This window comes from Symphalangus syndactylus, chromosome 6, assembly GCF_028878055.3.
Source record: "Symphalangus syndactylus isolate Jambi chromosome 6, NHGRI_mSymSyn1-v2.1_pri, whole genome shotgun sequence".
NCBI classification, from domain to species: domain Eukaryota; kingdom Metazoa; phylum Chordata; class Mammalia; order Primates; family Hylobatidae; genus Symphalangus; species Symphalangus syndactylus.
The window spans coordinates 95,877,501-95,893,820 of record NC_072428.2 but is presented as its reverse complement, the minus strand read 5'-3'; the positions used below and the strand labels follow the sequence as shown (position 1 = coordinate 95,893,820).

At 46.5% G+C, this 16,320-nt stretch overlaps 1 protein-coding gene across 17 annotated transcripts in view; it reads left to right on the top strand.

Moving 5' to 3' along the window:
* Positions 1-16,320, top strand: part of ATXN7L1 (ataxin 7 like 1) — a 267,359-nt gene that overhangs the window by 73,486 nt on the left and 177,553 nt on the right. For 10 of the 17 annotated variants that reach the window (XR_008658550.2, XM_055283573.2, XM_055283572.2 and 7 more), the window contains exons 3-4: positions 13,897-14,067; positions 14,839-14,943. Coding sequence is in view for 16 of the 17 variants with exons in the window: in XM_055283573.2 (XP_055139548.1) it covers positions 13,897-14,067; positions 14,839-14,943 (276 nt within the window). In the remaining variant the exon portion in view is untranslated. Of the gene's footprint in view, positions 1-8,498; positions 8,652-13,896; positions 14,068-14,838; positions 14,944-16,320 lie in introns of those variants that run through there. The other 7 variants (XM_055283577.2, XM_055283576.2, XM_055283568.2 and 4 more) reach the window with 2 other exon arrangements.

Sequence of the window (16,320 nt, the reverse complement as noted above, 5' to 3'; positions counted from 1 at the left end):
TCTCATGCCTTGAAAAGTTAGTGAAAAAGGCCCAGAGCACCGAGGATACTGCTCAAGTCCTGCCACCTTCTCACGACAGCCAGGGCTGGAGCCGTCCCTCCACCAGATAGGATCCTGGACATCAGGGTAGGGCCAGCAGGGGAGCACTGACTCATGGGGTCCCAGCAGGCCATGCTCCCAGGGGAGCTGAGAAAGAGCTAGGGCAGAGAAGAAGGGCCCTTGGCCATTTCTTTCAGAGCCCTGTGGTGTGGATGCACGGATGACCTCTGCCTCGGCCCACTGCCCTCCCTGGCCTCCCATGGCAATGTAGGGGCCACTCTACAACCCACCACTGCTGGGCAGGTGGAGAGTGAAGCCCATGTGTTGCATTGAGTCCTGTTAAGAGTCTAAGTTGAAGTTGGCTGGCTGATGGATTTGACACAGGGGTAGAAAGTAGATGTGGGACAAAGTCTAAGTTTACCAATACAGACAACTCCAAGTCCTGAATAGATTGAAGGGGGTTTGTTTTCTCATGTGGGCATTTGACCCTTCTAGAAAGATGGGACCATCCAGAGATACCCAGCCCTGACCCCAGCAGTTTACACTATGAAGCTGCTAGAATCACAGACACAAACCTCATAGAGACAGGTCATGCCTCTGAATCAGAAACTTCATTTAAACCAGGAAAAACAAAACTGTATGAGCCTAAGCCCCACGCTAGAGCCAGGCTGCTGTGCAGGGTGCTGGAGGGAGCCTTCTGCTGCTGGGAATTAAGGGCCTGGAGCTGCAGTTCCTCTGGACTCTGTGGCTGGGCTGGTGGTGTTACAGAAAGGTGGGATCTTTGTTTTTCCTGGTAAGTGAGAGGCAGTTTGATGGCACTATGAAAAAGCTTCCTCAGGCATGCAGACCTTAAGTAAATAAAAGCACAAAAATAGATTTTTCAAACCATGTCCTTCCAGAGCATAGTAGGATTTACTGGGAAATTGGATTGAATTATCCCTGACTCACCTGACTGCTGAGTGGAGGAATTTAAAGGAAAGGTCTGTATTTCCCCAGTGGTATCTGCTGAAACAGGGCCAACTGCAGGGCTTATGGCTCCTTATGGGTGACCTTTTAAAAGGCAGCTGGGGGTGTCTGAACAGCAGGCTGGGGAGTGGGGGCTGATGCTTAGCTAGACCACCTTACCTCTGAACCCAGAGATGAGAGATTGATTGTCGAACCTCTGCCCCATCCACATATTATAGATCGGTTTACTGAGGTATGGAGGCCACTGGGCAGCCCTCGGGAGAACAGGGTTGCTTTTCTAATGGTGATGAAGGATTGGCCCTGAAGCGTCTATGCCTTGACTCGTTCCACTTGGGTATCAAGACTGCAGTTTGCTAGATGGTTGGCCCAAGGCTGGGATTTAGAGTATGACCACAGAGCACGAGGGAAGTTTTCTCTTGAGCCAAGCTATGCAGATTAAAATGCTAGAACATCATTAGCATCTTAGGAAGGTTTTCAGGCACTAGGCTTTAAGTGACCCCAAACCTTCCCCGGACCTAAATTTAATGCCGTGGGCCACATTCCATCGAGTTTGGGTTCCTGCACAGAACTTTATTATGGACGAGAACCAGTGGTGTGCCAATACACTGGCTCTCTGAAGAAATGTAAAAGCCTTGATTTGTAGTGTTTGCCAATTTTCAAGGTGTAACTACTCCCACTGTGCCAATTTCAAACTACCAATGTGAAGTCTCTAAATATGAAGTTGGGAAAAGATGTGCACAATTGGCTGTCATGAGCAGCTCCTTTCGGCTCCAGCACACCACTGAGCTCATGGGCCTCCAACGCATATATCCAAAGAGCTCACAAGTAGAGGTGATTCAGAGGGGCAAACTGAACCATGTGCCAGGTGTACCCTCAGTACCCCTACATGTACAGAACACTCTTTCCCCTTAGCTAACAGAATCTTTTAACTAGCAAGAAGTTCCATATTACCACATTAATACTGGAATATATCAGTGGGTGTCTCCACTTTAGTAGTGATCATGATAGGACAATGATTGGCTAAGTTTAGGAGCCATCAGATCCTTTGAGGAGCTTGCTTAAAAAGCATTCTGCTCGACTCCATACCCCAGAGAATCTGATTTCCTAGATCTGAGATGGGGTCCAGTCATCTGTGTTTGGCAAGAAAGTTACAGGTTGTATTCACACTTTGAGAAGCCCTCATCTACTGTTTGCTCACCGTGTGGTTTAGAAGCCTGGAAGTTCAAGGTCTGGTGACTTTTAACAGTGATTTTATTCTTCATACTAACTGTTTTGCTCCACTGAAACTTCACACTAACTGTTTTGCTCTGTGTTTTTTTAAATCCCACCATGCAAAATCTGATTCTAAACAGTATGTATTGACAGCATCCCAAGTATCAGACATCAGACATGTGTTATCCCATTTTATTCTGACAACTACCCTATTATTACCACCCCATTTTGCAGATGAGGAAACTGAGGCCCAGAGAAATTTCCCAAGGAGGTGGTACTAGAATTCAAGTTCAGGCGATCTGACTCCAGAACCGGCATTCTAAGCATAACACTGGGCTGCCTCTGTAAAATAGTGTTCCTTTGAGGGTCTTTGGCTTTTTACTTAGCTAATTCAGGCTAAAATTCAGCTAAATTTCTTGAGCATTTAATTGAGTACCTATAAGATGCTATCACTGGCGTAAGTTATCTCATTTAATCCTAGAAGCAACCTTACAGGGGAGGTGAGACACTGTTTTCTGGAAGAGGAAAGGGAGATTCAGAGATGTTCTGTGGCTTGCCCTGTGTTGCACAGCCAGCTGGAGGCAGAGCAGGAATTTGTTGCTCATTCCACTACCCCACAGCTGCCCAGCTAAGTTTCCTGTGTGGTTCTTTAGTCTAAGGCAGCTTTGATTCATTGGTGCTTTTTTAAGCATTTGAGCACGTTTCTGGCAGTCTTCACTTTTGACTGATAAATGTCTGAGTCTGTGTATAAAACAGTGTACAAATGGGAAAGACAGCCATATCCACCACTATCTTTAAACACCAGACAGAGTGGGCTAAGTGCAGCACTAAGATGCAGAGAAGCGTGCAAATACAGAGAAAGTGTTTGTTGTTTCTGCGGGAATTGAAGAAGGCTCCCTGAAGGAGTTTACACCAAGCTGGACCTTGAAGGATACATAGGATTTTGGCAAGTATGGAGGGAAGAGTCGGGGATGGGCAGCGGTGAAAGAGGATTTGGTGGAAACTGAAGCTGGGAACCCAGGGATTGGGGCCCGATCACAGAGCTTCATGAATCTTGCCAACAGTGTCCCTTCTTTCTTTGGCCCATAACTAGTTTCATGCTTGACTTGTGATTAAGGACATTGTGATTTTTCTCCTCTAGCTGATCGATCTTATTTTCCATTACCTTAAAACAACTTTTTGTAGCTCTTCTGTGGGGGAGTTTTAACTCCTGGGCCCTTGTGCTTTAAGCCCCAGCACCTTCAAAGTGGTCTTCCAGGAACATACGACTGGCTTGAGGGGCCTGGATGTGCTGAGATGCCCCAGTGCTTCTTTCTGTTCCCTTAGAGCAAAAGTGTATTTCTGTCCCTTGGCAGCATTGGTGCAGTCGGTAGCCAGTCCAGCTGGGGTGGTTCTGGCTCCCTTTATAAGCCCCCATTCCTGGAAGAATGCCTTGGGATATCTGTCAGCAGCTTCTGTAGTCTGGTTGTCCCGGTGGCTGGAGTGCTTTGAACACCGATTCCCAGGGACATTACACAGTTCCTTTCCACTGTTTTCTGGCTCTCCCAAGTGGACACTGACCTCGAAGGAGCCTAATGGCCCGTTTACCTCTGAGCGTTGGCAGCATCGTTTGGGCGATTATTATAATCTTGAGGGGCTTGTGGGGCTCCAATAGCCTTAACTAAAGGCGTTCCATAGGGAGAAAAAAAAAAGTCGAAATCGCTTTGCCAGTTAGAGATCCGTCACAGCCAGAACCAACTTCTGCTTTCCTCTTGGAGACACTAACAAGTGCCACAGGATCGGAGGTCTCTTGCCCGAGACCCTCTGAATAGGAGTCCACCATGACCAGTAGGACCCATTAAGACCATCAGCGATGGGATCGCCTGTCATTCCTGGACTCTAGTCTCAGGGATTCCGAGCAGTGTGTCTCTTCTTCATCCCTGAATCTTCAAGCAGAACACTGATATAACCCTCCACCACTGAGTGGGGGTTGGTGTGTGCAACACGATGGGGGAATTTTCTGGAGTGGGCATTTTCATGTGGTCTCCATCACATGTTCTGGATGACATGTGTAGTAACAGCTTGATAGCTGAGGCCTGCTGTGATGCAGTCCCACTGGCAAAGGCCTCTCCTTGTGCCTTTACAAATGTCACATTCCCGCACTTGCAAGGCACCGCAGGAGGGCTTCTTTATGGACTATCTTCTGGTGTAGTCCTGCAACGTGTTATCCAAGAAATCTCAGAATACTGTGTTGGGACAGGTGGTGCGTCTCTGTCTGTGGTAGATGGATGCTGCTGCCTGGCCCCTCCTGAGGCTATTTGGTCCATTTCTAAATTAAAATCTCTAAACAGTAACAGAAGACCTAGTGAGAACTGTGTTTCTCATCATTGTTCTAGCCTTAGCGGAGCTATGAGAGCCCTTAATACAGAGTTTTAGCTCCCACAGACAACTGATCATCCACCCCATTTCTTCGCCTGAGATTCCTATCTTTTTTCATCCAAATAGAAGAAAAGCCTCTCAGCATGTGAATCTCAAGAAGCAATATGGCGGACATCAAGTTCTTCAGTATACTTCAGGGTAGCTATTTTTTGATTCCAAAGTCTACTTAAGTGTCAGAGAGAAGGCTGAATTCAGTTGCCTACAAGGAGATCTTCAAGTAAGACTTCTGCTTAGCTCCTACTGTGAATGGAACTATGATAGGGTGGGGAAGATGAAGATATGCATGAGCCTAAGGCAGGCATAGGCCAAGGGGTGCCCTTTGCACAGTTATTCTCTTGGCTACCAAGGTCATCACTGTCTAGCCAATCAGATCTCTGCCAGGTTGGGCTCAGATTGCCAACGTGTGCCCACAGTTAGCCCCCTGCATGCTGGCCCAGTGTCAGACAGTGCAGAGCTGGAACAGGAAGGGGAGAGAGAAGTCTAGATCTTCCGGGCCCAGGATCACACACAGTCTAGATGTCAATGGCAGCCCAAAGTCAGGAAGTAGAAAATGGGACCAGAGAGAGCATCCAAAAAACACCCAAGCCCATCCCAAACACTGGCTCTGAAGGGGGCCTTGTTGAGTGCAGAGTAGCTGTGTTTGCCATGGAGTGGGGGGAAGGAGCAGCTTTTATGCACTTGGCATGGTGGGCACAGGAATAGACCACTTCTCCACTGACGGCTCACCTGGATCATGCCTTAGATTCCCTTAGTACTTATCTTCCAAGGAGCTCAAAGAGTGAATAAATAGAGACAATTATTGACCTCGTAATCTTAGGTAGCAGCATGGATATTAGGGCAATTTATTATCATTTACTACTTCCCCTTTCGAGAGAAGAGAAAATGAATGAGTATGGAAAATAAATCAACTTCTTGGGAACCTCAGCCTAGTTAACATATTACCATTGATTAAGCAGCTACCACGTGCCAGACTGTTTGGCTATGGAGATAGCAAGGGCGATAAGTCACAATTCCTGTCTTCCAGAAGATTCCCGTCTGGTGAGAGTCAGAGACATAAACCAGCCACTCCACAACAGCCTTAGGAAAGCTGCCGGGCTTTGCCGAGTGAGGGTGCACCGGGAGAGGAGAGGGAGGCTTCCATGAGGAGGGGCCAGGTGAGTGGGAGAGATGAGAAGAAGGCCACGGATAATAACATGTTCTATTTTTTATATCCCTTCTGTGTGCCAGCCCCTTCACAAATAAGTCATCTAATTCCAAGTGTGGAAACACAAGCTTAGAGAGGATTATAATATAGCCAAATGCCAAATTTGAACTTGGGCTTCCAAACTCCAGGGCCCAGCAAGCAGGCACTGCATTTTTAAGGCCCATCCTTCATAGTTTTTGTTCTCAACTCTGGGCAAGACCTGAGGCCTAAGGAAGCATCCTGGGGACCCAATGCAGCCCCTTCACCTCCATACACCTTGAATGCTGGTCTTTAAAGGTCCTTCTCCTGAGGAAGTGGGGCTGAGACTGTCTCGTGTGGTCGTGTTTTGTTGGGTGGTTGGGGTTGGGGTCCGGGGGGGACATCCTGTTCATGCAGCCTAATGAGGAGCTTCCACCTGCCCCTTGTGTTTCTCAGCACCGACCTGCTACCAGGCCCGGCTCTGGGCTGTAGCCAGGGAGGGGATGCATTCCAGCCTAGCCTTGGCAGGAAGAGGCCAGGAGTCATTTTAGCCATTGGTCTTCAAAAGAAGAAAAGCTTTGCTGTTGCCGCCTGCACACACCCGCGCGCTCACTCCCCTTGATGCTGGAGAGCTCACAGCTGCTGCTTGCTTTTCTAGTTCTCTTCCTTCATTTTCCCTTTGCAGATTTCACTGATTTTGAATCTCTCACAGTGGAGTCCTTGGTTTCCAGAGATCTGAGAAACAGAAACTGATCACATTTTCCTAGAGGAGAGCTCAACATTCTGCTGGGGAAGTAGGAGATGTCGAGTCTGAGGTCATTTTCAGACCCCAGTTTGTTTTGTTGTATGAATTTAAGGAGATTTTAGAGTTGGGGAACAAATAAAATCATTCTGTCAGAGCAAAGGAGAAACATCTTTGTATATTGCCTTAAGCTTTCCATGCACCGTGAAGTGATTAAAATGCAACTGAAAACTCTGATAGCAAAAAGAAAAATTAATACAGTATAATAAGTACATAAAGATTATTAGGGGAAAGGAAGACTCTTAGGACCAGCCATTCTGTGTCCAGATTTGAATCTGCTTGGAGTGAATCACATATCCTTGAACTACAGTTGCTGTTCTTCTCAGGAATTTGGCCTGAGTTCATGTAAGCAGAAGCCCACAGATCAAAACCACTGTCAGCCACCAGCACAGTTTTTTGATAGTTTTCCAAGGAAGTTCAATAGCACCTGGTCCTCTGGCCATTGTCACAGGTTTGTCACATCCGTAGGTCCTACTGAGATCTATGGGTCCAGTTAACTCCCAGTGAGCAGAGACTTTATTTATTTATTTATTTATTTAATTATTTGAGACAGAGTCTTGCCGTGTTGCCAGGCTGGATTGCAGTGGCGTGATCTCTGTTCACTGCAAGCTCCGCCTCATGGTTCAAGCTATTCTCTTGCCTCAGCCTCCCAAGTAGTTGGGACTACAGGCGTGCACCGCCACACCCAGCTAATGGTTGTATTTTTAGTAGAGACGGGATTTCACTGTGTTGGCCAAGATGGCCTCAATCTCTTGACCTCATGATCCGCCTGCCTCGGCCTCCCAAAGTGCTGGGATTTCAGGCATGAGCCACCACGCCCAGCTAAGACTTACTTTTTAGGTAGAGCTCACATCTACCTTCCTGGAAAGAGCTTGGAATGTTTAAATTAACATAAATACAACCCCAGTTTTTTTCATTACAATACCTTTTAGAGTAAGTTAAAATGAAAAGCATAATGTCTAAATTGTATAAAATTATGTTAATAGCTATAGCATTATAGCGTATGCCATCTTGACATTTTTGTAATTCCTATAGTGACTGAGGTAGTTTCACAACCCTGAAATCTAAGGCCATTTTCAGGAGCTTTGTTATTTTCTCCAAGAAACTAGAATTTAAGGTTGTCTGTCTTGCCGTCTTCTTTTTTCCCACCACGGGATTCTCTATGGCGAGCGTAGATATCACTGATTGCCAATAGGCTGTCCGACAGCCTTCAAAGCAGTGTCTGCTTCTTGCAGCTTCTCTGTACATCTGGTGCTTCACCTGGAATTCCTGCTTGCAAAAGGGAGGAATCAAGCCTTATTTAGTCTCTCTTAAGGTTTTCATCATTTGAGCTCTCACCAGTTGTTGCTTCATAATGTCAAAGTCTCGAGCTTTGGAAGGTATCCAGGGGCAAATTCAAAAGCACGCAGCATCTAGCTTGGTCCTGAATCCACAAAACCAGCTGACTTCCCATCTTAGAAACAAGTCCTGTGTAAATAGAGAATTGGAGATGTCACCCTGCCTTTTCCTTAACTGTAACCATTTTCAAAAGTGAATATTGGATATAAACTAAAGTTTATAAACACATGACTTTGCTTGTCAAAAGTGTTCTCTCTAGAAGGCTGTTTATCTGGAATAAAACGCTGCTCCCATGCTGCCAGTTTCTTTTTCAGTGTTGACTTCAGAAGCACTTTACCAACTACACTGGGAAGTCAGTCAGTACTTTACTTTTGTAGGAACCATTCTGTTGTCCCAAACTTTGTGTCTCCTTACGTCACATCTGAGTTCTGTTGCATCCCTCCCTCCTCTGCCACCTGGGGGAGTGGGAAGCAGATTTCAGGGGGAGGAAGGCTGTGAGAGTGGACAGAGGCCTGGGAGAACCTCAGTGCTATTGGGAAGCAGGCTGAGTGCCAGACCAAGCTGATAACGTGAATGTGATGGACTCTGCCATGAATGGAAATTGTACCAGAAGTTCAGTAAGGGAAGTGGAGGGCTGCTTGCTCGAAACAGAGGCACTGAGAAGAGTGTGATAAATTTATAAGCAGCCCTGGTTTAATGCTACAAGCCTGATCTGTGAGTAATATCCTGAATAATCTTTAATGAGTAAGCATTAAGTCAATAGACATTGGAAAGAACTCCAGTAACCTAATTTCCCATCCCCCACCCCACCCATGACAATTTATAGCCTCTGTGTGCTCATTTGACACAGGAAGTGATCAACTTGTTTACCTGGCTCTGTTGGGCATAAGTTCTTAGGTCAATAGTTGATGTGGTAACCATAATTTTAAATTAATATAATGATTTCCATTTCAGTTCATAAAACCTGTCTGCATCCCAGTATGGTACATGATGAATATAATTTTCCATTTTATAGCTGGAGAAATCGAGCCAGGAAGCAGTAATGCTAGAAGGGGACACTAGTCAGTGAAGTGCTGGTGTAAATGTTTTAACAACCAGCTCTCTGAGGGAAGAAGTCCTGGTTTGTAGTGGATGCCGATTTCCATCGTGTAAATACTCCCACCTTGGCTGATTCAAGCTACCAACATGGCATCACTGAATGCAGAGTTGGGAAGAATTGCACATTTTCAGCTCTTGTGAGCTGGTTCTAGCTGGCTGCAGCATAATGGCACTAATGATTCAGTTTCTGGCTTCAGGCTCTTGGATGACCACTGAGGACCAGCTCAAACCACTTTAAATCCCAACTTAACTCTCAGACTCTGCTCAGCCTCTCACTACTGTGCCTTGAAGAGTGTTTTTCAAACTTTGAGTTGTAACCCATTAAACAGTCCTGAACTTAATTTAGGGAGCTGAATGAGCATTTTTTAAATGAAATAGAATAGAGTAAAATAAGAAGAAATGAATAGAACAGAACAGAAAATATCGGCGTGTACACCACGTGTTTCAATGATGGATGATGGATGATGGATGGATGGATGGGTGGATGGATAGGTGGATGGATGGGTGGGGTGGGTGGGTGGATGGATGTGTAGATGGGTGGATGAGTGGGGTGGGTGGGTGGATGGAAAGATGGATAGATGGATGGATGAATACATGTCTATAGTGGGTTGGGGTCAAAAACTAAAAATATTGACCCAGAAGCAAATGTACCTCTGTTTTCTCATCTGAAAAATGGAGTTAGTGGAGTTGCCTCCTCCCTGCCTGTGATCAGGCCAGAGGGTGACCAGATCACTCTGTGATAATGCTGTGGTGCGAGCACTCTATCTAATCCACAGTTTATCCATTTGTGGTGACAAAACTGGGCAAAGCAGACAGGTCTGGCTTTGTCCCTTTGGGAGATGGTTGAACATTGTGTTTGGACAAAGTTCCGCTTCACTGGGCACATGTTTTCTTGGCATTCAGCCACAGCCTAGAGAAGCCTCCCAGTGGCTCTCAGCCTTCCTCTGTCCACATGTGTACACATGTGCACATACACACACATGAAGTTCTGCAGTCAGAGGGATCAGCCTTCCTAGGTCTGCTATGAAATGTCATGGGGGAGAGTCCTTTGGAGCAAGGACTCTGCGTTGGAGGGAACTAGTGAACTTTTAAAAATAAGAGAGGTAATGATGAAAGCTTTCTCCATACTCTCTCCTGAGTCCATCCTGGAAGAAGGTACAAGGCCAAGCAGTGTTTAGGTGTCATCACAGCAACCCCATGAAGCAGAGACTGTTAGCCATTTTCAGAGATGAGGACACTCACCCTAGGAAAGGCTCAGCAATGAACCCTGTGCTCCCAACCTCACCTTCTGACCCCAGGCCAGTGCCCAGGCCAACAGCCCCTTCAGAGCCTCAGGACAGCCTGTTAGTCATCCAGGAAGTCCTTCCAAACTGATTTTCTCATCTGTGAAATGGGATGTTGTTCTACGTAAGAAGCATTTTGCTGAGAAAAGAGAAATGGCTTTAGAGTCAGAGTATCCGGGAATCTCATGCTACTTTTTACAAATCACTGCCATGAGATTGCAAGCAAATTACTTTACTATAGTTGCCTTGCCTGGAAAGTGGAGATGTTGACAATTTTGCAGGTTCATTATGAAAATTAACTAAGATAACGTTATCACATCACAAATATGGAGAGATATATATCAATATGTCAACAGTGGTTATCACTAGGTGGTGGCATTACAGGTGGTTTCACTCTTCACTTTTTTGCCCGTTTTTATTCAGTGGTGCACCAGTAAATATTTAACAAAAGAAAAACAAAAAGCCTGATTTGTAGTGTTTGCCCATTTCCTTGGTGTAAATACTTCCACCACGGCTGATTTCAAGCTACTGCCATGATGACACTAAACATGAAATTGGAAAATGACATGTATGCTTGGCTCTCACAAGCTGGTACTAGCCCACTTCAGCTCACCACTGTTTTTAACTGCACTGAATGTTTTGCTTGGGGGTAAATTAGAGAGAGCAAGAAGGAAAGAGAATTAATTAGCAGAGTGCCAGCATTATGCCTGTCATTAGTTCTCCTCTCTCCCTGCCCTCCCTCCCTGCTTTGTCCCCCAGCCCACGTTGCTCTAATGGAACAGCACACTGCCTGTGAACACCTAGCCATGTGAAGTGGTCTTCCTGGGAGCCAGCTGCCTGTCTTTGCTCCCCATCGGCAGGGCCCTCAGGACCTGGGCGGCCTGTAGAGGAGATCCTAAGGTTGACTCACTGAGGAATAATCGAGCAGACTCCCAGGTCCTCTCACTTTCCACAGGAGACATGCTCAGGGCAGACACGTACAAGGTTGACACTGCCCTCAAGGGAAACTAGGAAAAGTCTCAATTGGAAAGGCATGGAGGGGAACATACCTCCAGGTGGCCACAGTCTCTAAGGAGCTGAACCTTTACCTTCTGCTCACTGACATAACAGATGTGTGTGACTGTGGGGGTGGGGGAGACAGGATGGGCTCTGCAGGTCTCTGGAGGAATACAGAAGAATGGGGCATCAGTGGCAGCCTGGCAGGCCTCGACAGGTCACCCAGCATGTAAGACAAAGGTGCAGGGACAAATTCCCCACACCCTCCAGTGTCTAGTCTCAGCATCCCAGCACTCAGCAGTTTCTGGCACAAGAGTAGATGTTCAAGAAATTTTTGTTAATGCTTGGTTTGGTTTGTTGTTGTTGTTGTTGTTTTCGTTTTTAATGTCACCTTATATTCCTTCATAGCTTGACCTGTTGCAGAAAGGATGTCAGGCAGCCAAATAAATGCTTATTGAATAAATAAATAAGTTGTAGCCCTCATCAGCCCCCAGCTTTACCTGTTCCTGGATATAAAATGTGACTTTAAGTCGAAATGAGATGCAGAGTGTTAATAAAGTTTTCTAGTAATGGTATTTTTCTTTTATTTCTTCTGGCTTTTCTGTATTTTTTCAAATGTATCTTTGGAGAACTTGGATCCCTTTTGTTTTATTTTTAAAAAATGAGTATGTGTTACAAAAATAACCTGCAAATTAAAAGCAAATCAAGAGTTGTGTCAACAGTTAAGGCCTGAGAAGGGTCATCTCCACAGCTCTGAGGCTCTGAACTGAGGGTCCAGCCTGCCCACAGGGTGTTGGGCTCTTGTCTCAGCCTCTCTTCCCACAGACCTCCCACCTGCCTACCAGGCCCTGACTAATAACGCTCCCCTCCAGCAACTCCCAGAAGACAGTGTGTGCCAGTCTTAGAAGTGGCAGTAGGGAGAGATGAGGGGGATGACAGGCCACGCCCTTTAAAATACAGCTGGGCCTGTGTCCTGGTCACCCTCCATGAGGCAAGCAGCGACCTCGGGCACCTGAAACCTGGGGAGGCCACTACAGTGTGAGTCACCTGCCTCCAGACAGGCCTGGTCCACTCTTTCAGTCACAGGCTTCCTTCAGGGCAAGTGGAGGCCTCACCCCTTGCCTATGATAAACCTGCCAGTTCCATTTCCCTTGAAGCAGCAGGGCTGCTCTGGGAACGGAGCACAGAGCCTGGGGGCCTCCCTTAGGTGTTTGTTGGGTTTGAACCTTCCCCTCCTGTGGCCTAGGATGGCGGTTGGGGCAACCATCGTGTTTGAGGGGTTTCATTAAAGACACAGGTTGAATCTAGCAGATGACGGCTTGTGGGGGTTCTCAACCAAAGGAGGTTTAATTCCTCTATCACCCCCGCCAGTGTTCATGGCTGCCCTCTGAAAGCCAGTCAGCTAAAAGGAGGCAGGGCGGAGGTGCCTGCCAGAGCCTGTCTCCACCCGGTGGTGCACAAGATGTGACCATGGGTTTCCCGTAACTGGCCTTTTTTTGTCAGATAGATAGATAGACGATAGATAATTTTTTTTCTTTTCTTTTTCTTTTTGAAACAGGGTCTCACTCTGTTGCCTAGATAGATAGATAGATAGATAGAGAGATAGATAAATAGATAGACGACAGATAGATAATTTTTTTCTTTTCTTTTTCTTTTTGAAACAGGGTCTTACTCTGTTGCCCAGGCTGGAGTGCAGTGGTATGATCATGGCTCACTGCAGCCTTGACCTCTTGGACTCAAGCAACTCTCCTACCTTAGCCCCCTGAGTAGTGAGACTACAGGCACAAGCCACCTCACCTGGTTGATTTTTGTATATTTTTTGTAGAGATGGGGTCTTACTTTGTTTTCCAGGCTGGTCTTGATCATCCTGCCTCCCAAAGTGCTGGGATTACAGGTGTAAGCCACCACACCCAGCTGAGATGTAATTCACCTACTCTACAGTTCACCATTTAAAGTGTGCAGTTCAGTGGGTTTTAGTCTGTTCTCAGAGTTATGTGACTGTCATCACTATCGATCTTAGAACATTTTCATTGACCCAAAAAGAAACTCTATACCTGTTAGCAGTCACCCTCGAATTCCTCCAGGCCCCCCAACCCAAGGCAAGCACTTACCTCCTTTTTGTCTTTATAGATTTGCCTATTCTGGACATTTCATATAAATGGGGTCATTCAATATGTGACCTATTGTGTCTGCCTCTTTTCATTTAGCCTAATATTTTCTAGGTTTATCCACACTGTAGCCCAGATCAGTACTTATTCCTTTCAGTGGATAGATAATGTTCTGTGGTATTTTGTTTATCCACTCATCAATTGGTGGGTGTTTGGGTTGTTTCCACTTTTTGGCTCTTCTGAGTAATGCTGCTGTGAACATCCGTGTACATACGTGTTCACTGTCTCGGAGGTATTGCCATGTAACTGATCTTTTAACAGTATGCACCTGATCACGTCACTGCTTTGCTTAAAAAGCCCCGGTACTTCTCATTGTTCTTAAAGTCAGAGTCAAAATCCTCACCTGGGCATGGAAGGTTCATGGCTTCTGGGCCTGGCCAGCCTCACCCTGCTGTTTCCCCTGTTCTTTTCCAGCCAAGAGGCGCCAAGACTCCCTCCGTGCACAGAGCCTCCTTCCTTGGCTTCAGCTTCAAACTTTCCGCCTTCCCCCTGCATGGCCCTTTGCTTCCCTAACCTCTACTCATCCTGGAGTCTCAGATGACCTGCCTCCTCCTCAGGGAAGCATTCTCCACTGCCTCACACTAGGTTAGGGCCACCTGCTGCACACTCCCAAGGGACCCCGTGCATCTCCTCCATCGCCCCTAACACAGCTGCAGGCAATGATGACTTGTGTGGTGGTTTGCCTAATACTTCTCTCTTCTGCTCCGTTAAGCTCCAGGAGAGCAGAGAACTCATTGTTCCCCAGTTTTTCCCAGCACCTAGCACAGTGCCTGGCACATTCAGGCACTCAGTAAATATTTACTGAATGAATAATGGGTAATGATGGCAGCAAATGAGCCACTTGTTCAGCAGACTCCTTCAGCCTTAGCATGTCCCTCAAGTGATGGGGAAACCCAGGCACCGCAGAGGCCAAATGACTTCTTCTGTCCCCAACCAGACACCTCTCACTTCCCTGAGGGACCACTGCTTATGCAGGAATGGGTTCGGGGGAGTTCCCCCCATCCTGAGATATATAGAGCCTCAGTGTGTGAATCCCAGCTAACATGTGGGTTCTCTCAGGACAGGGTGATTCCCATAGCATGTGACTCAGAGCAGCCCCTCGACACCACAGACTGAATTGGGAGCAGCCGCAGTCCATTTCCAGGGGAGAAATGAGGAGGGATTCTCTGAAGCACTTGCTTCTCTAAGAGGCGGGGAGTTGCCTTATGACAAACCGAGTTCCGTTTAGTAAAGATTATTGCCTTTCTGCCTGTTGTGTTTGAAAAACTGTCCTTGAAGAAATTCCAAGAGGAAACTGTACACCTTCTGAGACTTAATTGCTTTTTCAAAACACGCTTGTTTTCATTTCCCCCACAGATATGCACTTATTTGGCCATTACCCAGCACATGACGACTTCTATCTCGTAGTGTGCAGTGCTTGTAACCAGGTTGTCAAGCCACAGGTTTTCCAGTCGCACTGCGGTAAGTGGACACCTGCACCGTCGGGCACATCTGTAGCTGCCGCCCTGGGGACAGTCGCCTTCCCCTGGCCTCCCCGACAGGGTCTGGCCGTGTGTTGTCTTAGCCTGAGGCTGTGGGTAAAGTCTTCCTGGGCTGCTGCCTCTGCTTGCAGGCTGTTTTAGGAGCTGTAGTCCTGCTGAAATCCGCAGTCCTGTCAGAACAAATGAGAGAAAACTTGCAACTTGTCTCGGTCAATGGGACTAGACTGAAGCCATCTGCCCAACCTGGCGATGGCCTCTGCAGGTGACCAGGGGGAGGGGAGAGCTGCTTAAGAAGTCACTCCTGTAGCCAGACATTTTCTGCCCCTGAAAGAGGGCCAGGAGAGAGGCTCCCCCAGACTTACAAAAAGGAGGGCTGGGGCCAAGCACAGCCCAGTGTGTGGGCCACTGGGGTGCTGCCCCAAGGAAATGGTGCATCAGTAAAACCTTACATTTCCAATTCACCTTTCCCGAGAATCCCGCTTGTTAAAAAAAAAATCCCAGGTGGGGTTGGGAACTGCTTTCTGTCTCTAAACATCCTTGATGTAATAAATTCCTTCAGTTGGTCATCAACAAACCATGCAGCTGCCATGGACAGGACAGATAAAGTCCACGTGGCTGCCCCCCTCGGGGATGAATAAACAGCCATTTGGCCTTAGAGAGTTGTTTGAGTCCAAGAGGTCAAGTCACTTAACCTCTCTGGGTAGAAGTTTCCTTATCTATAGCAGGGAATTGGATCAGACAATTTCCAAAGCTGTAATATGCTGTGAGTCCAGCACAGTATCTCCCAATCTTTTTATTTAAGCTGTATTCCCTTTTGATGAACATAAAATCTGAATGCCCTCCTTACCATTAAGGTTTCAAAGTACATTCTATTGTGCCTAAAAAAAGTCAAAGCAATTATAATATTGAATATGCTTTTGCAAATTACACACATTTCCCCTTTCTCACCCTCCGAATTTCTGACTTTTTCCCACCTCTTCAGTTATCATTATTCTATAATAAAAGAAAGGGAGTTGAGCTTATCCAAGCTCTTTAACAGTCTCTCTATATACTAATTATCAACTGCAAACGTGTATATGTATGTGTATGATATATACATATCTACATATATATAATCTGTATCTGTGTATATACTGTAGGCATATTTTGTGTTTATAATGTGTAGAATTCAGGCTTATGGAGCACCTCTGGGAGTGAGTCCAGGACTTTCAAACCAGCACAAGGCAAAGAAAGGGCCCTAGAAAGTGCTATATGAGGAGGTTTGGTCAGAGGCCAAGTCTTCTGCCCTTCCCTGCAGCCAGCACCGTGTCCTCGGGCTACTTGCTTGATGTCTCAGGGCTTTGGTTTCCTTGTCCCT